Source organism: Opisthorchis viverrini (genome assembly GCF_000715545.1).
Source record: "Opisthorchis viverrini unplaced genomic scaffold opera_v5_228, whole genome shotgun sequence".
Lineage (NCBI taxonomy): Eukaryota > Metazoa > Platyhelminthes > Trematoda > Opisthorchiida > Opisthorchiidae > Opisthorchis > Opisthorchis viverrini.
The window spans coordinates 660054-685373 of NW_008751882.1; the positions used below are offsets into that span (position 1 = coordinate 660054).

A 25320-nucleotide genomic window follows, 5' to 3' on the forward strand; every position below is an offset into this window, starting at 1 on the left:
TTTCATTCTATCTGATTGTCAGCTGTTATTATTCACGAAGCATTTGTGAAGCTGCGATGACCTAATCGTGTAATGCATCGCCGATCTGATTCTCCACATCATACTAGCTGCCTGGCTAGGTGGCTAGGAATGTGAGGACGTATTCTTTATAATGTGTCCACATCTGCCGACGTTAAACCATTTGCATTCACGTACGACTTTGCCACACACAACTCCTGGAATGTGTGTACACATTTTAAGTCTTCTGGGTTCAACAGTCCTGCGAAGAGACAACATTGCCATGGACCTTGTTCTCCCTAGATTGGTGAGGTTCTGTGTTGACAATTTTGGCCTTCCATCCCGTCACTCGGGAATTCCTGAACTTTAAAGCTGCTCGAAAGATTTTGTACACCCGGTGGTGAATCAATATTCTTTGTACGACTCGAAGAAAAGTACATCCAAAAGCAGAGAGTAAGTAACAAAGTGGAAAGGTGGATAATTCTTGTCCTGTACGAAAGAGCTTAACAGCCTGACCCCTCGACATTTGAGACTTGATATTTTACGTTTCTTTGGAGCCCATGACATCCATGGCTCGATCAAGAGACAGACACGTGTATGGGCTAAGACATGTCCGTATGTTGTTGGCTAGTGTATGAACGCACGTGTACGCATGCGCTCCAGTTACTCAGGCCTGGATTTGCTGACTGTCTGCGTGCGGTCGTTCCTTCCAGTGCGCACGCATCCAACCCAACCTCAAAACAGCTGTCCGGTGAAACATGTCCATTTTAATTGGTCAAATTAAATCGGACTTATCACACTCGATGTACCGTTACTTTGCACATTGAATGCTCACATGCCTGCTGCCTACCGCCGCACATCCAAAGCGTTACACATACCCACAAGCGAATCACACAATCGTGCGTTGTGCTGCTAGTCTAACCGCTGTCATCTATGGTTTTGCTATAAACGCTTGAAAATTTCGCTCAGCGACTGACAACGCACGTGCGCGTGGGGCAACAGCGCACTCGCTGTTTATCATGATAAACATGGCTGGAATTTACGATAATCTGTCTCTGGATGTTTTACAGTCACATTCACGTGGACTAGACACTTCTCCGCTCCTGACAGATCCAATGCGACCGTTCCGCGCGGATGTTCTCACTCCCCGTACATCCATGAAGGCAGGCTTTAAACGAAAGGCCACAAGTACCATGGATTTTACCGAGTCAAGTCCCATCCCGAAGAGTCAACCGAATTCGTGCTCGCCCACACGGGCCATGTCGTTCTCGCCCACGCAACAGCTGAATCTACACACTCTGGTCAATCAGGCAACCTGTGCAAAGCCACTGTCACCCCGTCCCACCTGGCTACCTACTATGAACCTTCGTGCAGCAGAATCCGTTGCGGTGACGACATGTATATCACAACACTCGTCACACTCGGGTAAGTGAAGAATGGGTCTGTGGGATACATTGCCCGCATGTGTGAGTGAACTCACTAGAATAGAAACAGTTATGTAACAATTGAGCAAGAGACAGACTAATTCGCAAGCAACTGATCGGAATACGCGCTTCAAATACAACCTCTTCGGAGGCATATTTCTAGACTTCAACAGATTTTGTGTTGTATGATGGAGGCATGATAGCTACATACTAAAGCGGAACCGCAGTTGACCAACAAGATGTGAGTTGACACACCTACCTTTTTTCTAAATTAACGGGATCTTTCAAAGTCCATTGTGCTCAAAGCATGCGAATCATGTATACTTGGTTTTCAGTACAGTTCTACTAGCGCACATCTAAGAGATAAATCGTACAGAATCGATTTTTGCGTTTGCGAGTATGGAGCGTCATCAGTGTGTCCGAGAAACACCGTTGTATTCAACAACGGACTTGATGTATTGGGAAACCGAATTACTAGCGTGGCTCACAAAGGGATGATTAATATACTCAGATTCAAATTCCACCTGCAATATCATTCCAATAGGTTGCTTTGAATTTGACATTCAGCTGAGATCAGTGAGCCACATCTTTCCGTTAGCCGGGCTTTCAATTATCTCATCAGTAGGTTGGGTTTTTTTTCGCGTAAAAGGCTGGCGAGCCCCTGCTCTGTGATACTGAGTCTTTTCACCAACTAATGTAATAATATAAAAGAATATGAAAGGAGCTGTATATGCTTGAACCGTATTCCAAGGCATCGACGTGGCATGCCTGCGTGACACTCTGAAGTCACCGCTGCCAGGTGTGAATCTCAACAACCGAAGGTGCGTTCTAGCGTAGTCATAGGGACGATTCCCGTATCCTCTTGCTCCGATATGTTGGCCAATCGGCATGCCCCATCATCAAACGCACCTATGCAGGTCATCTTGCCAACTTATCGCTCAAGGTCCTCCACACCGTGGATCGATCAGACCGGTACGACAGCGAGAAGCATTTGTTCTTGAGCAGTGCAGCAGCTCCGAAAGTCTGGTCTTGGTACTTACTTGCATTAGACTGTCATTCTTCGGAAGCCATTTTATACATGAGCTTGCGATGGGTGGCAGAGAAGCCCTCCTTGTTTTTGGGTTCCTTGGGATTCAGAAATTTTCGCGATATAAAAGATGCTGCACTGTGGACATTGGCCTCGACAGATTCATCTGTATTCCTTTTGTAACGTCCTCATAGCTGGATTGCACTGACCAAATGTAGTGGGTTCCATTGTGCCCGTAATTTATGGTTAATCCTAGTGATGTGGAAGGATCGCATCGATCGAACAGTTCCTTCAGACTAAGTGTAGAAGGTGGAATCAACAAAGGAACACATAGCCTCACCTGGAAACCGCTAGCTCTCACAAAAAGCCCAAGAAGACTTCAGCTGTGCAAGCTTGGTACATCATTCGACAGCAACCGTTTTTCGGTGTTTCCCCGTTGTGCTTCCGTTCGTTTATGCGTCGAAAATGACAGCTAGTATTGAATGTCAGATATCTGAAGATCTCTCATACCCCGAACAACAGGGAAGTTCGATTTCCCAGCCACCAGACAGGGCACCATAATTTACAGGCAGACCGTCAGTTGGTTCATCTTGACGCTCAACTAGGCTACAAGGTCACTAAAGTCTCGAACAATAATTTACCCCTGGGAACCCCATCTTGGCTGTGAGTTTTTGTGGACTGACGTTTTCTGGAACAATATGACGCTTGCTAATCCACATATACAGTTGCTGTTGCCTGAATCGGTGACTCGTTCACTCCTTCTGACGCGCCTCATTCAATGACGTCATCTTGAAAGTTGAACAAGAGAGAGCAGAGATTCTGATGAAGTCCGATGAAGGTAAGCGCGCTAGTAGGACAGTCATCTGGAATCAAGTCAACAGAAACAGTTCTCGTAGCAGAGGGTGTACCAGTTGCATCGCTTTGATCTCCACAAATATGTAGTACAAACGTCGTTTGGATCAATTCGCCAACTGTCTCAAACACAGCACACTGTGTGAATTCCGAGCTAACAAACTGGTGATGACTGTGGAAAATTGGTGTTCAGTCGTTGAAGGTGTTAAAAACGAGTTCAGAACGGGCTGGACGCCCTGAAGCACATCACGAACATAAAGAAAACTACCCACAAGGTTGCTGAAAACTCTTGGACAGCCCACCACCGGTTTCACCCTTCCCATTCGGGCTCATCAGGTAGGCACAGTCCCCGAGTTTCCAACCCCATGTTCTACTTGAACCCAAATTGGACTTTTTTCGAGAAATACACTCAGTTGCAAATCAATTTGGTTTGCACGAGAGACTCGACCGAATCTCTCGTTCATGATGTGGGTTCAAGTAGAACGATGAGGTTGACGGAAACTCGGGGATTGTGCCTACCTGATGGGTCCTATTTGGAAGGGCGAAACCGGTTGTGGGCTGTTGAGGCGTCTTCAGCAACCTTGTGAGTAGTTTGCTTTATTAAAATATACTGCGATATCTGGAAGATCGTGCCAACCGAAACTTGAGGTGGCCTGTGTGCAGCACATTCAATTTTAGAATATCATAAACAAGAGATTCAGTTGAGTCTCTCGTGAGAACCAAATTGATTTGCAAATGGGTGTATTTCTCGAATTGTGAACATCTTTGTGGTCGTTTATGGGGCCAATCACTTCGGATGGCTCCCCAATTACGGGGCTTGCCACGGCATGTCTGCCAATCGGTCTTTACGACGACGAACGCCAGTCGTGCTTCCTCTGTCCCGTCCCAATGGTACAAAGCAGATTCTGCCAAACCAGTATACATAATAATAATAATAATAATAATAATAATAATAATAATAATAATAATAATAATAATAATAATAATAGTTGTCTAGCGAAATACATCCATTTGCAAACTAATTTGGGTTTGCAAGAGACACCTACAACCCAGCTGAATCTCTCGTTGTGTTGTTTCCAGACAACTGAATGCACTGCATCAGGCCACCTCATTAAGTTGAGATGTCACGACACAGGTTTAGACGTAATGCACTAGTCATAAGATTGCTGAAAATTCATCGACAGCCCATGACTAGTTTCGCCCTTCTTGGGGCTCACCAGGTAGGTGCAGTCCCCGAGTCAGTTCATGCTTAACCCAAATTGGCGAAATACACTCATTTGCAAAATAATTTGGTTTTTTGAGAGGCTCACCTGGTACCCAGCTGAATCTCTCGTTTGTGATGTTTCCAGGTTGACGAAAACTCGGGGTCTACGCATACCTTATGAGCTTCAAGAAGGGCGAAACCGGTCGTGGACTGCTGACAATAGTTGTCTAGCTTTCGGTGTCCAGCTGCCAAGCCATCCGAAGGAAGCACGAGGGATAAGATACTGACAGACTGTTCAAGCTTAGATAGGAGCGTTCAGGATGCGGAGTTGGGTTGGAACCATGGACCTTCCGATAGACACATTGGCACCTTAACCACTGAGCTTATGAAGTTAAAAAAAGATATCCATATGGTTGCTCACCATTCTAGTTTCGTGGGACTTATGCAAGCAAATGCTGAAGCTTTACTTTTTCGGAAGGTAGCGGTGAACGCGGTAAAGCCTTAGCTATGCGCATGATCTCTTTTAACCGCTGTGGTCCACGATAATGACCTAATTCGACGTTACATGCGGAGTTTGGAACCATGGACCTTCCGATAGACACATTGGCACCTTAACCACTGAGCTTATGAAGTTAAAAAAAGATATCCATATGGTTGCTCACCATTCTAGTTTCGTGGGACTTATGCAAGCAAATGCTGAAGCTTTACTTTTTCGGAAGGTAGCGGTGAACGCGGTAAAGCCTTAGCTATGCGCATGATCTCTTTTAACCGCTGTGGTCCACGATAATGACCTAATTCGACGTTACCTACTCCATCGCTCACTCAGCATTACCATCTGTGAAGAGTTGAACATGATTTTGGTACCATTCCTCTGACTGTAATTAAGAATGCATTAGAATCGTGCCACATTGGTTTTATTGTTTCAAGACGTCATTCCCACTCGTCACGATCACACCTTTGTAAACGTAAGTCCAAGAACCGGTGCTCAGTTGAGGGATAAGAGAGCAGCTGGGTGGCCAGTGGATATGCGAAGACATGAGAACCGTCAGCTCAGCGACCAGCAGTCATGAATCACACGCTCCGTGAACCTCGTTTAACACAGTTTGTTCGCTCGTACCTAATAACCACTGGCAGTAGCAGTTCTGTTCACAAGCAATAACAGCCACCGTCAAGAAGATCGACTACCAATAACCGTTCCAGTGGATCAGAAGACGTGGAGGATTCTGTAACTCAGCGCACTTTACATGAACTGTAATTAGCTTCATTACAAATTTCCAATCAATTCTATAAGCTCAAGGGAAACTGAATGTAACTAGTGAAATGAAGTATCGTATCGTTCATCCTTTTGACGACTGAGGTACTGATAGACCTATCACGTTTAGACAGGAGAAGTCGAGATGGCGGAGCTGGGCGCTTAAACCTCTAAACTCTTCCGGCTTGGTGATGTGAAGTCAACTTCACTGCACTTTGAGTTAGCTACTGGTGGGACCATTTCCTCCCCCCCCCCCAAAAAAAAAAAAAAAACACATGGAATTTGTAGAAAGTCTCCTCCGTTACAATTTCTCTGTACTCTTTAGCGAAGCAATTCTTTCCTCATTACTGAATACTAGTTAAGCACTGCTGATATGTTGCAATCGATGACGATGGAATTGAGTTCCGACTAACTCCGAAGATAGGTTGCGCTTGATAACGATCCGAAGTACAAGGAAAAGTATCATCACACTGGTAGATGCTTTTTTGAGATGTACTGACCATGTATCCTGCTGTTTCTGATCTGGGCAACCAAAAATACAGTTCTTTTACCCCCTAGCCTCTTTCTGCATTTCAGATAGTCGCAAATCTGAGCCTTGTGAAAACAAATAGCGCAGAGGCTTGACAGCGTCCCAGATGAAACCTCAAGAAAAAGCAAATTGATAAGGGTTTATCGGGACAGGTTGTTGATCAGCCGAAACTGATCAATAAGTACGCCGACATTCTGGTCCATCAATCTGACTTCATTCTCCAATCACATAGAAAAACTGGTTTCAGGGACCCGAAGAGATGAAGTCAATTCCTTTCCTTAATATTTCGTGACACCTACTATTGTAGACCACTTGATTGGTGCTCTGGAAATCGGTATTCATTGTCATTGATTCTCAGTTGTCAAAATACACGCAACTCGTAATCGGTATGGGCGGATGGGCTAGATGGATGGACCAGGGGCTTTAGGAGTTTCGTTCTGTGGAAAGGTGACTACACCCTCACGATGAACTCCAAGAAGGGCGAAACTGGTCGTAGGTTGTCCAAGAGCTTTTGGCAATCGTATGAGTAGTATGTTACGTTTGGAGGACATAGATGTTCGTCGGAAACGTTGATGTTGACCTTAAGAAAAGTGCGTCGAGGGCATGTTATGGGATTTAGGGTTTAGGAGCCCAGCTGACCACAATCCACGTTTCCCAAAAACTCCGGGACATGTTAGTGATATGCATCGTGTGCAACGTACTATTGAGGTCATCCGGTCTCTGTTCACTTTCACACTCCCGTTCAACTTGAAATATTGAACTGTTAAAAACTTACAACCCTGAGGAGTTGTTCGTAAAGTTTGAATTAGTAAACGCAGTCCTTTTAGAGTATCACAGTCCCTGTTCGGATGGTGTCGTTCGCTCTGGATACCAACCGAAACCAAAGGGTGAAGTTGGCATACCGCTGTTCGGATGGAGTTGATTCTGTCTAATTAAAAAATAGTGTTTCCATTATCCCTTTACCCAAGCCTCTTCACACAAACTGCCCTGGGGGTACGCACACGTTGGCATGCTCCGCGGTTTGTGGTGCCTTCGATTTCGTTTTTTTGCACAGTCTAAATCCACAATTAGAATCCTTCGAATGTACACCAAAACACCCATTGTTACGAGAGACGGTGAGACGACCCAGTGGTTAAAGTGCGAATTTACTAAGCGGAAGGTTCGAAACCGACCTCTGCCTCCAGACTTCCCGTGTCTAGGCTTGGGCAACCTGGTAGCGGTAGCCCAGCCCTTCCTTCGGGTGGCATGGCAGCCAGGTACCGGAAAGGCGTTACCGCTGAACGAGCAGTGATTAACCATAGCGCTACTGTCGACAAGATTCTACATATCCCTTTTTGTTCAACCTAATTTACCACAGACCGCTACACAAAGGAAGGGGTGAACCGAGTATTGCCTTTCGAACAAAATGTGCCACAATTGTTTTGTTTCAAATGTGATCCACAGAGCTTTCCAGTCGGCCTTACTGTCTACGTGTAAAACAAAATTCGCAGCCGATCTCTCCAGTTGCACAGTTTCGCGCTGAATTCAGTCAGTTTCAAAGCCATTTTCACGACACAGTATGATTGTTCTACTCTTCGACTCACTGCCGAAGATGGGGGTACTTAGAAAGACTGTCGAGTGGTTCAAACGCTTGCCCAGACATTTCCAGAAAGCTGGCTGTTTACTCATCTTGATTCAGAAATCATCAGTGTGAGAGATAAGCGATCGTTTCGTGTTGACTGTCAGACTAAATTTCGCAACTCGGTTGGTGAGGTTTAACAAAGTGTGCTTTGTGAATTTCCCTCAAAATGTATGGGCATTCAAGCACAGAATACAGGCTAAGTTTGCTGAGTGCGATGGGATACGACGTCGAAGTTGCAAACGTGTACATTCCAATACATCAACGCGACATCTTCTCACTCCTTCTCAGCCGCATTGATGATCTATTTGGATAGTACTCCCCAAGTCTGAATACATCGAACTAATCTAATCTAATCGTTCAGCTATAGCTGCCATGCCACACCAATGAGGCACGAGGGCTGGGATACTGTCAGGTAGCCCAAGCCTAAACAAGGGAAGTCGAGAGGTAGAGGTCGGGTTCGAACCACAGGTCTTCCGTCAAACTGATTCCATCTTACCCCTCTGCACTGAAAAGAATATTGCGTGTGCTAGCGCAAAACACGAGGCCCAAACAGACTTTGTGTTTGTCAGTGACCCTCGGATCCAGATGAGTGCGTCCCCTACGAATCTTTAGACAATTCAGACGGCGTGCGTTCAAATCAATAGATTAATGGTCTATGCTTCTTTAAGACTCCAAGCCTTAATTTTTCACAGAAAAGAAGCCGCCCACAGAAAAAAGCAACGTTGGTCAGCATAAGCTATGGTGACAAAATTGTCACCTTATCGCTGACTATCCTGCCTTAGTTTGTTACACTTAGCCAACGAAACAAGGTCAACTTCCCAGCTGAAACTCAACCACTCTTTTTGTGTTTTGACGTTACTCTATTTAAGTAGTGTTTCAATTGGAAGCAAATATTACTAGCATGAGGACTCACGTTTCTTTGATCAAGACGTTCTTTAAATGGAAGTACTTTATAAGAAGCGAACGGGCATACTTGAGTTGTGATCACAACGTTTTCTTCAGGACAACCCATTTTTTCTTGTTTTCCTGATGAGAATCTCCGCGGTGAAATCCTTCCTAGGGGCTCTTGAGTCAAAACAAAGACGTTTCTCCGTCCCATATATGTTTGTTACGTGATTGCAGGGGGCCTGCCATTTATAAGATAGTTGACCTTGGGAAATTGCAACCTGCGTCGCTCCTCTCGATGTGTCTTTCAGGAATCTATAAGGCCTTTGATGGGTGTGAGGTGGCGAACAAAGTAGACTGGCTAAACCTTAGAGGCAAAAGTAGTGAGCGAAATCAGTTTTCCCAAAGCAAACTACTCACAAGGTTGCTGAAAACTCTTCGACATCCCAACGCCGATTTCGCCCTTTTGCTCCGGGTTCATCAGGTAGACGCACTCCCCGAGTTTTCCTCAACTAGAGATTCAGTTGAGTCTCTCGTGAAGACCAAATTGATTCGCAAATGAGAGTATTCCACCAAAACAGTCCAATTTGGGTTCAAGTAGAACGACAAGGTTGATGGAAACTCGGGGACGGGGCCTACCTGATGAGCCTCATGAAGGGTGAAACCCGTGGTGGGCTGTCGAAGAGTTTTCAGCAACCTTGTCAGTAGTTTCCTTTACGAAAATATACATGTCGAATATCGTGCCACATGAAACATGAGTTGATCTTTGTACAGCACATTCGTTTGAAGTACGAGTAGTCCATTCGATACCTTCATTCATTCAATACCTTGCATAACTGACTAAAGTGAACTGACCAAATGGTCTGGTACTAGACTGTTCTCAAATTTAAGGAGGCTGCTCACCACGTAACTTGATATAATCACCGGTTCGGTATCGCTTTGCGAGGGCAGAGTAGTCAGAAAAAGGATTGCTGTTACTGAGGCTGTAAATTGTGATTGAGCCACCTACGATGACTGGGAAGTTCCCTCATTCCCAGCAAATCAGTTCGAATCTGTAAAATTGTTCCCTCTGGTGGCTCTTGAGCTGCTGCACTAGGCGGTGTCCAGTGTGGTGCGAACCGAGGATAACCATGTAAGCGCATCATAAGGGTGCGCAGGTGTGTCAAATAGATTGGCGTATAAGTACACGTAAGGCCAATGGATTTACCGAACATTCAGACACTAGGTGAAGTGGGAAGCTTCTTGGTGGTTTTTGAAAACTTTAAGAACATTCTTCAGACGTCAAAAATGGATGCACTATCCGCTGGGAAAAGATTTCACCCGGGGATAGTGAAAACAAATGTTCTGGCAGACAGATCTCCATCAGATTCGAACTGTGCTGATCACTGGCGATCCCAACATATGGTCCACGCCTTCCTCCAAACGTTACTGTGATACTTGCAGAAGGGGACATGTCGAATCAGGAACTATTTGGGACTAATTTTCGTGTTAATGTGTACCGCAAGTTATCGAAGAGAACGAACGCATACGTACATAGAAACAAACAAACAAACTTGGTGACCAGCGCTCGTCTGTACTCATCGTCAATTAACGTCATCAATTAGGCAGCCAACACGCCTGGACTCATGTCTACGTGCCCCTCTAGCTATATTCATCCACTCATCCATCTTGTTCGTTCGTTCGTTCGTTCGTTCACCCGTTCGTTCATCCATCCACTTTTCAGACATGTATTCGTTAATAGTTTCACCATGGCTTAACCCGTTTCGCCAATCTCTCTACTAGGGGTAACGTGCACACACCTGCAAAAACCCCGTGTTCGCTTACTCACACTTTGTTGCTTTTGTCTGTGTGGCTGTGTGTTTTGCTCGCCTCATTACACAAGCAACACGCACGAACACCCATGGTGTTTATATCATGGTTTCTCGATCGTATGTTGTCTTTTTCCCTCTCTCTCTCTGTGTGTGTTGTGCCCATCTTTTTGCGCATGTGTGCATCTGCGTGAGTCCAAACTATCAATTAAGCTTCATCAAACTAATTTACCCATCTAGCAAGCTCATACGAGTCCTATTCTCTGTCGCTAATCCACTCCCAACCCCTCCCGTTCCACACACACCCACAACCACACACATGTATGCACCACTCAATGATAATTATCACTCTGTCCTACCACTAATAACATTCCCATCTGGCCGGTTTGAAAGCAAATGGCCTACATTCTGAGCAGTGTTCATACCCACAATCGACCCGATGCTCTCGGACAATCTATGGAACATTTTGCATTGTTCCGTCCGATTGTTGTTTGATCCGTACATGGTAATATTGGTTTGTCCGCCCAGTTTCAACACCCTCACCGTCCGTACACATCACGCATATGTATATATATACACATATATACTGTATCCATTCGATTACTGCCCAGAGAAAACCATAGCTTGCCCTCGTTTCCATCCGTCGTGTTATCGCTGTTGTCTTGTCGTTGTTGATGTTGTTGGTTTCGTTACCTATGCTCTTGTCCCAATTGTTGACTAATCATCATGCTATTAACATCACTTAATTAGGATATACACACACACTAATCAACAAGAGTTTATCTCACACCGCAGGTGGGCTTTTGCCCACACGTTTTCCGGGCTGCTTGTTCAATTCAGTCTTCTTTGTTCATGCGCGTAAAGAGTGGGGACATGAGTAGACGTGCCAACTCTGCCTCACATATGGTCGATCTCTTGCCGGCTTCCAGGCGTATACATATAGTCATACACGCATATTGGCCAGCTTAGAAAGAAGAGCATGTTCAAAGACCCGCAGTACCCTCAGAATACACCAGTGATTGGAAAATGGGTTTTGACATCGCGTTTTGTGAATTTTCGAGCCATCGAATTGTCGTTGTCCAGAGCAAATGATGGAAAAAATCGATCACCAGCCACCTGTTGCTCGTCTTGGAACGAGATGGGCGGATTCACACCCAGATGAGCCCCTAAAAATGGAGAAAAACTGGCATCGGGCTGTCGAAGATTTTTCAGCAACCCATTAAGTAGTATGTTTCGTGAGACATAACAGTAGCAAAACTGTGCATCACTGCAAACGAGTTCCGGGTTTCGATCTCCTTCAGTACTGGGATAGTCTAGATAAACTGACATATGCTCTCATGGACTTCATTTTGAACAGTCTGGCTTCCCTCAAACTTCTGCTCTGAGGGAGGTTGCTGGGGGTGTACTGATAGGTTGTACAGGCGTTACCGAATCCATGAACAGAATATCCGGTTTTATTTAACCATCTACATTCGAACAAACTGAAAATGAATGAGCCCTTCCTTTTTAGATGAGCGTTAGCTTTACTACAGAATAACATGGAAACCGGACGACTCCTTTTGGTCTCATGAAACTGTCTGATTTCAGGCAGACATCGGCACACTTCCTTGAAAGGCCTCGGAGACTAGGCTGCCTGAGATGTCACGTAGCGAGTTTCCGTCCCAAGAGGTTCGGCTTTGTTGTACCGTTGGACTCACTTTCACTGAAAGGCATGACCAGAATAAGCCGTGTTCAAACGGATGAGTAGCCTGATGTGAGGCTTTGTTTAGGGAAGCTCCTGAAAACTCGATTCCACTAATTGACTCCAATTCTGACACTCAGGTGTTTTTCCTCAAAGTAGCTGAAGTCAGTTTTCTCACTTCTGATCCACAGAATCGATCGATCAAACAAACTATTGCAGTTATGCAGTCAAACACAATATGAGTAGGCTGTCAACATCTTCAATCTCGGCGAGACACATTGCTGAAGATGCCAGGTGTAGAACAGCGGACGATCCAGCGTTGATTGGTCAACCAGCTCCACGAACATCCTCGTCCCATGGTGTATTTGGCGTAAATGCACTCAGTGATTCTGGAGAGTTGCCAACACCTTCCAGTTCCCCACTGGCTTCGGAAAACAAAGGGAAGAAGGCACGCCACAGGTGAGTCAAACCAACTGTGATATCTCTTTCTTTCGGTACTAGGCTGGCGCGAATCGTGAACAGGGTTAGTCTGAATATGCACTCATTTGCAAACTAATTTGGTTTTTCGAGAGACTCACCTAGAACCCAGCCGAATCTGTCGTTTGTGATGTTCTCAGGCAACTGAATGTGCTGCACTAGGCCGCCTCATGTTTCAGTCGTTACTATATTCGAGATATCGCGATACATGTGTATCTTTCAGCAACCTTATGAGTAGTATATTACAAGGGTTAGTCTGACTTTGTAGAAGCAGTCGTTAGGTTATAGTAAAACATAATAAGACGGGAATTGATTTCTTCTAGTTGACCCTATCAGAACTGCCCCACAGGTAGTGGATATGGGACTTGATTGCTCGAGACTGTCTTTTTCCCAAGCAGCTCTAAACGACAAAAAAGGTTGTGACCTTCAACTGGCTGATCTGCATGACTTTCTCCACCTTCTTTGAGTTGGACGGTGAGATCAACGGTGATTTTTTTTAAAAAGAAAGGTGTGCGAATGAGCCAACATCTTCTCTAGTATGGATGCATTTCTCAAAATTTGAGGACGATTAGAGTGACCGATTCGGGAAACGTAACATTGTTGGGTGTTTGACCTTAGCGAAATATACCTGTTTATGATGTTTTCAATGAGAGATCCGGCTGGGTTCCAGGTGAATCTCCCAGAAAACCATTTTTTTGCAAATGAACGTAGTTCAATAACTCCGTGCAATTCGGGTTCAAGTAGAACATAAGGTTGACGGAAACTCAAGGACTGAACCTACCTGATGAGCTCCAAGAAGGGACGGAACCGGTCGTGGGCTGTCGACGAATTATCAGTAACTCTATGAGACGTGTATTACGAATATGTCTGAAATTTAGTTTGCAATCCTCCCACACCCGGAATAAGAGCCACCAGTCTCCATTTTCCCGCATTTGACTTCTTTTAACTGACTGTTTACATTTGTCGCTGAATAATCGATTGTATGTTTAATTGTCCTTCTATTCTTTCAGAACAACGTTCTCCGTCCATCAGCTATCCATCCTGGAAGCAGCATTTGACAGCTGTCCCTACCCAGACGCAGTAACTCGTGAAGACATTGCCTCGCGACTAGCTCTGAGTGAATCCCGGGTGCAGGTGTGGTTCCAAAACCGACGTGCCAAGTGGCGAAAACAGGAAAACGGTCACCTGTTAGGTGGCAATGCAGTGTCCATAACAAACAGCCACAATACCACCCCTATCAACAACGGCAACAGCAGTACTAACAACAATAGTAATAGCTTCGATGGCGAGGATATTGATTCTTCCATTTCTCTGAGGAGTCATGATCGAAGATCTCCAAACAATCGTCCTACGGACCTGAGTACTGTCAAATCCCCGATTTCATCCAATGGAATTCATGGATCCTTGATGGACTGTGATCCAAGGACCGGGATTAGCCCGCAGTCCTCTGAGCGTCAGAATTCTCCCCTACCTCTGGTGATACAAAAAGAACCTGAACAAGATTCGAAATCATCATCCGGGACCAGAAAGATCACGGCGGTCTATCCGTATTCCGGGCAGAAAGGTTCAGACCCGTTTGCTAGACCTGATTACAGTCCAAGCGCCAAAGTTTCAACGAATTTCAATCCTTCTTCGTTTTTGCGTACCTACGGTGCTCCGATGACTGGTTCCGGGATAAAATGGCACTTTATGAATTCGGCTAGCGTCCAAGAATCCAGCAGGATGGATGACCTTCCATTCTCTGTTTCTGCTCTGACAAGAAGTAGCGCAGAGTTCGGCAATGGGGATGATGAAACCGGTGATAGTGAACATTCGGCGATCAAACGAAATTCCTCCTCACCTCCTGCCATTTCTCTAGAAGGAACCGGTCCAGACCGCCTAACAATAGCCGAATCGAACAAGTGGCAAAAACATTGTTTTCAGGAAGAATCACCAACCAGTACAGCTTCTGTGATCAACAGTGCGCATGAACTGTCCCTCGGTTTGAATTCCCTCTTTCGGTTACACGGCCGTTCTTCCCGCAACCAGCACAGTCGTGCGAATGACGAACCTGCCGATGCGACAAACTCATGGTTCAGAGATGCGGTTGTGCGAACCATTGTGTCACTAAATGACCACTTCTCCACCGGACGCGCGGTAGGCGAATCCATAACTCTAACACAAAGTACTTCTCCGTGTTTGCCAACCCCACCTTCGCTGGTCAGTGGCTGCGTGTCCTCAGGGACGCCTGATGACCACATGATGAGTAAGTCCACTATCAAATTTTCCATCGACTCATTTACTGACTGCTTTGTCCTCTGGGAAATTCGCATTGTATTAACACATTTGTTTCACAGACCTGATTCATATCCGATATGATAGCCTGCTCAAAGTCAGGTCAAGAAGTACTGGAAGATCAGTATCAATAATGACACATCTAACGTCTTGACCTGGTTGTGCACATCACTATCAATAGAGCACTAACCAGGTTGTCTTCAAAACGTCAACCAACTCGGTAGCCTTTGGTAACGACACACTGTGTGTACTATGTGTGTGTGTGTGTGTGTGTGTGGGTGGGTGAACACACCTCGATCTCGGAAACAGAGCCGTCAAAACTGATGGAGATCATTCAACCTTACGGTCAGTGAGGAGGACACCTGGCACTTATCTGATCCGTTCAGTGCCAGCACACATTCGCCGGAGTGTCTTGTAAATAAATTAATAGGCTTTCGCACAACAGTAATTGTGTGTGTGTACCAAATATCGGCTTGGGTCATTGCATCTGTCATGTTTTCAGTTTTTTTTGGTGTGGACCAAGAAGTCGCAGCTTCCTCGATCATCAGTGTGTGATGATCTGAGTTGTTCACTCGACCTACTTATTGTCAAAAACCGTCTGTCTGTCATTAAAAACCATCAAGCCGGGTGAATTTGATCGAAAAATGTATACGTACGCGCTCAATTAGTGAGCAGAGTGGTTCTTTAGGCCAGACGAAAGGCGTCTCATCCCTAGCAACGCGAATCCCCATGATGGAACCCTGATGAGTAAACCGATGCAAAGGTTGAGGTAACTGGTGAAAGAGCTGTTGAATAGCACCCAACACCGTCAATCAAATGTGTACGGAAATACCGAACTTTGATTATGCGTTGACTTCCTTTCGAAGAGAGCAAGCCTTTGAAATCCCCAGGACTGTGTCTCGGTTTTTCAGGACATCACGGTTTCAATCGATGTGATTGAGGATAGCGCGACCACACATTGTTTTCAGTCAGTGTTCGTCGGTTTTAACGAGCCCCAAAAGCAGTGCTGTGGAGACTTTTATTACTTGACAAGACAAGGAGTTAATCACACTGCTGATCAGCTGCTCGTGACAAAACGTTCAAGTTTTCAAACTACTAGCCTAGGTCACTGGTTCGAAACCTTCTACTGGAGTTTTTTTTGGACATATACTACTGATGATCCCCAACGAGGATGGAATGGTTGGTTTTTCAGCACAGAATGACGAATTCAATTGAAAACCATGCAAATTCGTTCGCTGTAGCTCACATAAAATGGATTCGTCAAAATCGATTCGTGAAAAGTGACTCCAACTTTGGGCATGCCTGTTCAGCCGAAATGTCACACGGGTCAGTTCAAATGTGCCGGCAAAAGTATCTATTCCTCCAAGAGCTTTATTACTGCGCAAACCCATTTCAGGGGTGCGCAGTGACAAAAAACAGTAAGGAACTCCTGTCAACAGAACCTAAATGTCCAGGGGTGTAAGGTATTTCTTCTTCTGTGATTGTTGTTCACATGCGTCCAAATACGATGCAAAAATCAACAGATTTTTCCTGAGCCTACCTGATCTGATTGGTTGGGTTTTCTAACAATTAGACTGGGACTTAGATCGCAATGCACTACTCATAAGGTTGCTGAAAATTCTTCAACAGCCCACGACCGATTTCGCCTATCTTGGGACTCAACAAGTAGACGCAGTTCCCAAGTTTCCGTCGATCTTATGTTCTACTTGAGACCAGATTGCATGAAATAAGCGAAATACACTCATTTGCAAACAAATTTGTTCTTTGCGAGAGACTCACCTGGAACCCAGCTGGATCCCTCGTTTATGATTCAACTGGGTTGAAGGTGAGTCTCTCAAAAAACCAAATTTACTTGCAAATGAGTGTATTTCGCAAGGATTTAGACTATTTTTGGTCGTGACGTAGAGTTCTTTCTAACAGCACACCGCGCATTCGCCGCACCGCAAAGCACTTGAGTGCGGGGATTACAGGTTGACTGTGGTCACGTTGTCTTAGTTCACAGATCTTTTCAGGCACGGGGAGCTTGAAATAGTTATGATATGGACACGGGGGTGGCCACGTCTAGGGTTTTCCAAGCTTACTTTCACAAAGTACGAGCCCTACTGAACTTTGCTTATTCGTGGGCACATGATTATGGAACAGCAATCTGATCACCCGCAGCTGCCGTTGACAAACCGCGAGGTGAATATTGATCCGAGGACAATCTTATCACTTTGGGGTCTAACTGGTGTTCCCACCGTTGGGTGAAAGGAACCGGAGAAGACTCCTGCCGCTTAGCATACGGTGTCTTCGGGAGAGGGGGTTGTCTCACCGGACTGTGTTTAAAGGTTCACCAGCGTTCGAAATATCAATTGAAGATAACTGCTATTCATTGGGAGGCGAGATGTCTCAGGTGGTTCGGGCGCGAATTTCCTAACCAGAAGGTCTGTGGTTCGAAACCGACCTCTGCCTCTTGACTTCTGCTGTCTATGCTTGGGCAACCTGACAGTAACCCAACACTCGTGCTTCCTTCTAGCGGCACGACAGTTAGGTACCGAAAAGGTGAACGATTATTGCCATTCGTTGAACCCTGTTTGCCAATTTGACCTGTCGACTAGGATGTTGTTGTTATCGAAGCTCATAAAATCCAATCGGACAATTTTACGTCGATACTCGCACACACTAAATTAAGCCCGACTCGAAGAACAATGTTTCGTTCTTTCTATTGGTTTGTGTGGTTACTTGAGCTAAGGCAATTGTTAAGAATATTGGATGATGTAGAGACGTCTTCTCACGTGAAACTTCTCACAAGGCTGTTGAACAATCTTCGACCGGTTTCACCCTCCCAATTCGGGCTCATCAGGTAGGCGCAGTCCCCGAGTTCCCGCTAACCTTATGTTCTACTCGAACCTAAATTGGACTGGTTTCGACGGATACACTCATTTACAGATCAATTTGGTTTTCACGAAAGACTCAACTGAATCTCTCGTTTACGATATTCTTCAACTGAATGTGCTGCACACAGGCCGCCCCATGGTGAGCCCTAAGAAGGGTGAAACCGGTCGTAGGCTGTCAAAGAGTTTTCGGCAACCTTGTGAGTAGTTTCATTTATGAAAAAAATAATACGATATCTCGAATATCGTGACAACTAAAACATGAGGCGGCCTGTGTGCAGCACATTCGGTTGTAGAATATCATAAACGAGAGTTCTAGTTGAGTCTCTCGTAAAAACCAAGTTGAGTTGCAAATGAGTGCTTTCTCATACTGTTTTCAGTGGGAATTTCCTTCTCTAAGAGAAGGGAAACCTCTGTACATTACTGCTTCTTTGTGTAGCCCACCAGTGCCCGAGATAGATTTTCCAACTCTTTTATGGTGTCGTGTGCCGTATGACATAGGAACAAGTCACACTAGTGTCTAGATTTTTCCTTTTAAAATTCAGGGAATCCCTCTTGTAAGCAAGTTTACTTTCTTGATAGTAGTGGGTTATTTCGCCTTGCTGTTTCTCTAGATTTGCTGAGCCACTTTTGTGAAAGACAGTATCGTTCAGGAGGCTGCGTGGAGATCGAAGGGCAGCATGCTACATGGTGAATGGAGAGTCCACCCCGAGGCATTGTGCACCGCAAATGACAGGTTCTCAAGAGTTTGCGAAGACTTGGCAATATGTGTAAATGTTGGTAACTTGGATTGATCAGAGGGTAGTTGAACAGGGCAACTGATATGCAAACGTTCTGTGAGGAGACATCGTCAAGCGGATCGATCAAAGCATCTCGTCCTCATAGGGGGTTATTAGACTCGACAAAGTACTGCCGAAATGCGCGAGAAGCACAAATGATCAATCCACTGGCATCACTGGAACCAGGTGTTCCGTTCATCCTATGATTCGGGTTCCCTTTACAAGATCCTAGCTGGTTACCGATAACTGTCCAGAAGAGTCATCGATGCTAGACCAACTTACGGCGCGTGTATGTTTAGTGACAGGTGCTGGGAAGCTGGAGTAGACCAAAATGAACAATTGCAATTATCTTGTTAGTAAATCAAAAGGTGTCTAGTCCCTTAATGGTCTGTCGGTCTTTCATCCTTGCAGTTGATAATTAGCTCTAGACTACCCGGACTGAGCCTAATTCAGCAGCACGAATATTACTCCCGCCCGATTATTGTTTATCTCAAGGACACACACGCGCTCCAAATGACTGTTCTCTGCCTGTCCCATTAATATTTATTTAGGCGTTATACACCGTAGTTTACGGAGCCCTATCGAGCTAATAACAACGAGCGACATTGCAATTGTGTGCGTTTGCGCGTGTCTCACATCCACTTTCTCTCGGTCACGCGCGCACTCGTCCAGCAATAAATCAAACGCGTGCTACAACAGCACAAAGGAATGCTTACGCAGACCGTGCCTGAGCTGATGATCATTAGATCGGCTAAACAGAATAAGCCTGTTTCTTCTTGTCCTCTTCATTAGTGGTGATTAACCTCCGCTCACCGACCAGTGCGCCTAGACGCCGCTCATGCTCACACACACACACACACACACAACCTTGGTTACCAAAGACGGAATCAATTCATTTACTTTATTTGCTTGATGCATTTGTTGTTGTTGCTGGTTGCTGTTGTTTGCTGTTCTTAATGGTATGCATTCGTCGCTCAGCTTCTGGCACCATCCAATCTGAGGTGAATTCCATTTTCAATAGGAGCGTATGCAGCTACAGTGTGGCGGCCGACGACACTGTCTCATCAGAAGTTTTGTTGGCAAACAGGGTGTGAGCACATTGAAAAAAAAACACACATGATGTAAGCTGAACCACTGTTGCGCTAAGGGGCTGAGTTCACGATCGCACAGGAGATCTCTGTGTCTGTCCGCCTGTGACAAGACTGCTGACAGAAGTTGACGCAGAATGGGTAATAAATAAATATTGCCAGATATGAAGGAATGTTTCGAAGGTGTTGAGAGGCTCAAGATCAATTAGTCCGCGTGTATATTCAGGATGAAGTGCGATGGCGTGTGAAGGAGCTTCACGGTGACCATTGTTTTCACAATACATGATAATCACCTAACACCCTTTTGGTGTCCGATTGCCACGCCACCCGAAGGAAACACGAGGGCTGGGATACTGCCAGGTTGCCCAAGCCTAGACAGCAGAAGTCGAGAGGCAGAGTCATGTTCGAACCACGGACCTTCCGGTCGGTAAATCCGCGCACAAACCACTGAGCCATCTCGCCCAGTACAACATACGGCAAAACAGAAAAATGCTGCCAGTGAGAAGTCGTTGCATCCGATTTCAGTAATCAGCTATCGATCGTTCAGACTGGTCATCCGTAAGTACGAGACTTCTCTTCAAATCTGACCTTGGCCGGAGCAGTTATCGGAGAAGAAGAATCCGTCCCTAAAATTAACGTTTTCGTGCGACCATGTTATTTGCTTATCACTGGTACCCGTTTTGCACTGGACGTTTTTCAAAGCGTACTCAGATTTCTGATGCTTTTATGATGGTGCCACCAGCCGCATGGGAGATTCGTGTGAGCAAGAGCAACAAATGAGACGAGTGGTCGGACATGCTTACCCAATACTCTTCCGCCTTGTAGACGTAGTCTGCCAATTTGGCAGTGCCGAAGAGTCCTCTGAGGATCCCCTACATTCTGCTGCCCTCCGGAATTATCGCAGCCAACCAACCCTTGCTATGCCACGTACGACAGAGGGAGCCTTTGGGCTCTTCGGTTCTGAGACGCAAAGCCTTATGGCCACGAAGTTCGTTTATAACGCCACAGATGACGAGCCTGGGAGGGGCATGCAGCTAGTGCCTTGATAATGCCTGCACTGATCTCTCCAGTCACCATACAGCCACCCAGCTGATCCGGCTATCCGGATAACTAACCAGTTTAGTCGTGAGTTGCGAAACAACGCATTGCCTCCTGTGTTTGAGTTTCTATAAGCCCATTCCCGTCAAGTTCCAAAGTGATATCGTCCACATAGTTCAAGGCCAGTGGTATTTTCACACATGTGAGTCACACCCAGAAGAGACTAAAGCCGAACAAATTGTAGGTTGGTGATAAACCTGACTAAAGTTCTTTTTTCATAAAGGAGACTACTCACAAGGTTGCTGAAAACCCTTCGACATCCACGACCGGTTACGCCCTTCCGATTCGGGCTCATCAGGTAGGCGCAGTCCCCGAGTTTCCGTCAACCTTATGTTCTACTTGACTGAAGTTCATTTTTTGTGAGGGGTCTTTCGGAAAAGAGTGTGAAAAAAGACACGAAGAATGTCAACCGGCTTCAGGGAAATCTTCTGCCTGCAGCCACTCGTAAGCTCGAGGGTAGTTGCCGTTTTTCGTTGGAGGAATGCACAATGCACACATGACGTCATACGAAGATGTTGTCGGAGATCCACAGAACAGTGGTAGTTTAATAGGACAACAGGTGAGTTTGGAAATACCAAGGAATAAAGCTGGGATACTGCCTGCAGAGAAGGGAGTATTATGGAGCTGAAATTATGAACTGTTCAACACGGGAGAAAGGTTCGTTTTCTGTCCCAAAACGCGTCGTGATAAAAAAAAGCCATTGCACAACGTGCCCTAGCAAAGTATCTTGGTTGACCAGGCACAACCGATTCAAACGGGACTTGATATGCATACAGAACGATAGTGGACGTTACACACAACGCTCACGCGTGAACCAAACCGACAGTCTGTCTGTCAGCTGTTTGGTCAGGACTGATCAATAATCGAGCCAACAAGATGCGCAATACGTTGACTTCATCCTCAAACCGCATACGTGGGCGTATTCCGTGGACCAATCAAAAGGCTCCCTTGTGATGACAGATATCATCTGGGCTACTATTCCTGTTTTTTGGTAATTCTGATTATTCCACTTGTAAATAAAGTCACCCATGTTGGCCAAAACGTCCAGCAACAAAATTCAGGGCATTAACACTGCTATTCCACTGTAATCCAGTGAAATATTGGGAAGCTTTAAAGCATGTAAGGCAACCCGATTGGATACTTTACGCCACAACTAATATAGTAAACAATTACTGGTTTCTGTGCATTTCTTGATCACACGAGGGCCGAGAAACACCGTACAGCTGTTTCCTCCTTCTTGGGACTTATCAGCAGTACGAATCTCACGAAAATCAGAGAGCTTCGAAACCAAGATCTCCTGGCTAGTGGTTGGACACTTAAGAGTTTGGCCACAAGCGGAAAATACTCGTACCTCAAGGTTTGTTTCTCCGAGAATGATATTTCTTCGTCCAGGCGAATACCGTAATTCACAAACTGAGTCAAACCGGTCATCATGTAACTGTGGCGTTGACAGAAAAATGCCGCATTTGTTCTGGCCTTCAACCGACCATCGTGTACCTGTGTGTGCAAGTCATAGGCCTCATAACGCTCGCTTCTGTTGCTGAGAGCACTGTAAACAGTATTACTACGAGCCAAGGTAAAAATACAAAAACAAGTTCGTGTGAGCTTACACCGTATACAAGTGAAGCATGTTACAAAGGCGGTATTGCGTAGTAAGTAGCTGGAAACGCTGTGGCCTTTGTCGTTTTGCAAGACACTAAAACGTGTTTGATCGATAGAGTGAGAGAGTTTGAGTTACCGGTTAGGTATACGGTAAGTGATTCTTCACCCGACATACTACTTATAAGGGTGTTCGACGGCCCATACCTTCTTGAAGCTCATCAGCAGTCACCCAGTCTTCAGCAACCTTATGAGGAATTCAACAAGATTTATCTGCCTATTTCTTCAACCTTTGGGTAGTCATATGTCGGTGGTATATTGTCGAACCGCGTACCCCCGTGACACGTTTAATCATCCAGCTAGACATCTACTGTTAACTCTTTCTAACGAATCTAGCTGTTCTCGAAGTGATACTCCACTCATCCATTCTTTCAGCAATTTTCTACTGATATTCCCCTCCGATTGACTGACCCTTTCGACAGGGTTTGAATGAGCGCTATTCACTCTTTAATGAGCGACAGCCAGAAACACTGGGTCTTCTGTACGTCTCCGCTTCCTCTCTCTCTCTCTCGCATCGACATGTCTTGAGCAGACACAGACAGTCAGACAAAGCTGCAGGCATTATTAGTCAATCAACCGCCACGCAACCTGATGCTAATCGGTTGGGTAGTGAGAACGTCACTGGGATACGGTAATTAATCAACCCAGTTGAAATAATAATGTGGTGGTCGAGGGCACATTGTCTCATCTGTCATGCGAACGTTTGGACCGGATCGAATGTGTCGTTACGTGCGGAGAAACGGATTTAATTGCTCACAAGCATGACTGTCATTTCACCGCCATCAGTAGATGATGAATTAGTGTTGAGCAGTTTGATGGTTGCTAGGCGACTACACTTCATTCCCAAGGGAATGACACTTTGAGGAGGACTTGTAAAAACCTTTTCAAATCGGGAATATAATGGATTGTATCTGTACGTAGTAGTCCGGGTTACAGGAACGGTTATCGCATGGCGTGCACGAAACGACTCGTGCGCGTGATTGTGAACAAAACGATCCGCTATAAATACATTACGACTCAGGACTCTAGTTCACCCCTTCACAACCGAAAAATGGTATTCTTTTGTACATAAATAGTTACACGAAAAGCAAACCCTCTCTGGCCTACACAAAGCATTTGTCTCATACACTCTACGCGGGATATATGTACCCCTTATTCAGAGGCAACCCCTCATCACAAGTAGTCTTGATGGCAGGGAAACGGCAGATATGAGAGGAACAAGAACATTGTTCTGAACCGGAAAAATTCTCTTTAGGCATGTTTGAATTATGACATTTGTGATCATGCAACATAAATACGCTAGTTAGGCCTTGGTGTGCAGTTTCGATTGGTCTGCTATGAAAGATCCAACCTCAATAATGCCAAGCAGTGTTGGAAACGGGATGTTGGAATTTTCACGTGGACCCACCATGGAGATCATGATATCATAGGTGAATGAGATGGTGACTATATAGGCTAGATGGTACCAAGTCACAGACAGAGAACGCGAAACGTGGCGAAACAGTCAGACGAAAAAATCAATATCATCAGTGATCTGATTGGAATGAACGAGGTTCGTAAAACACAACCAAACCTGTTAGACATATTTCTTCATTAGGTCACTAAAAGTACAGAGCTCACGTGGGTTCCCTTTCTGTGATGTCATCATTCGAGCAGCCAGTACCGAATCATGTCAAGAGGACCAGGTGACTGAGGGGTGGTGACGCTGTATGTCATTTATGTGCGACTTACACAGAGCAACCACTTCAAAACAGATGAAGAAAACTTTCATAAAGGAAACTACTCACAAGGTTGCTGAAAGCTCTTCGACAGCCCACGGCCGGTTTCACCCTTCTGAGTAGTTTCCTTTATGAAAATATACTGCGATATCTCGAATATCGTGCCAACTGAAACATGAGGCGGCCTATGTGCAGCACATTCAGTTGTAGAATATCATAAACGAGAGATTCAGTTGAGTCTCTCGTGAAAATCAAATTGATTTGCAAATGAGTGTATTTCTCGAAGATGGAGAAAATGTTCAGCCACTAATCGAAAGGTCATACATTCGAATAACCTCGGCGATTCAAAGTCCCGACTGCTCATTGATTGATCGGCTCTCTCCTTCAGTCCTGGTGCAGTGAATCTGGTGAGCCCAAACCAAAGAAAAGAAGCACCTTGTTATATCTGTTGATTCGCCGGCCTGCGGTATCTACTGCTGACCCGCTCCAGTGCCTAGTGTCGGAGAGAAATGACTCACAGAAGGGAAGCTGACCTTCCTGATACACCTTGACGGGGTTTGAACTCCGGACATGTGACATGCGAGGCGAGCGTCTTGGTACTAACCCACCAGTGCACGTTGAACGCACGTTGACTGTCAACCCAATGACTGGAATGACAACCAGGTAACTGTCCTGGATTTTTCGATTGATTGACTCACCTGTCAATAAAACAGCGTTCCAGACGCCTGAACTCTGCTGACTCGTTTTCGATCAGCTGTAGGTGATTCCGGCATTCTTGGTTCTCTGGTGCGCATTCACAGTGAGCGGAGCTGCGTAAAACAAGCGATCGGTGGTTCGAGTTTGTATCTCCAGATCGATCGCAAATATGAATGATAATCAATTCGCTCGGTCTTCGTGTAACTAGATACGCAGCTTGCTTCGTGGGGTTGGAAAACCAGGACTTTCCAAATTTTCACATTATCATCATCATCATCATCATCATCATTGTCAGCTGTTATAAGCGCGTACTTGTCGTACAGTGGTTGTAGCTGCCGGTTTGGGGGGAGGGGTAGTTAGCTGCGCATTGCAGGCGGG

At 45.4% G+C, this 25320-nt stretch overlaps 1 protein-coding gene across 1 annotated transcript in view; it reads left to right on the plus strand.

Annotated features, from left to right (window-relative positions):
- Nucleotides 1–966: 966 nt before the first annotated feature.
- T265_08574 (hypothetical protein) overlaps nucleotides 967–25320 on the plus strand; it is a gene marked incomplete at both ends in the record, with an annotated part of 27034 nt that continues 2680 nt past the window's right edge. Inside the window, 3 exons of the mRNA XM_009174419.1 lie at nucleotides 967–1422; nucleotides 12472–12739; nucleotides 13768–15002. Of these exons, the coding sequence (XP_009172683.1) occupies nucleotides 1017–1422; nucleotides 12472–12739; nucleotides 13768–15002 (1909 nt within the window). The remainder of the gene's footprint in view (nucleotides 1423–12471; nucleotides 12740–13767; nucleotides 15003–25320) is intronic.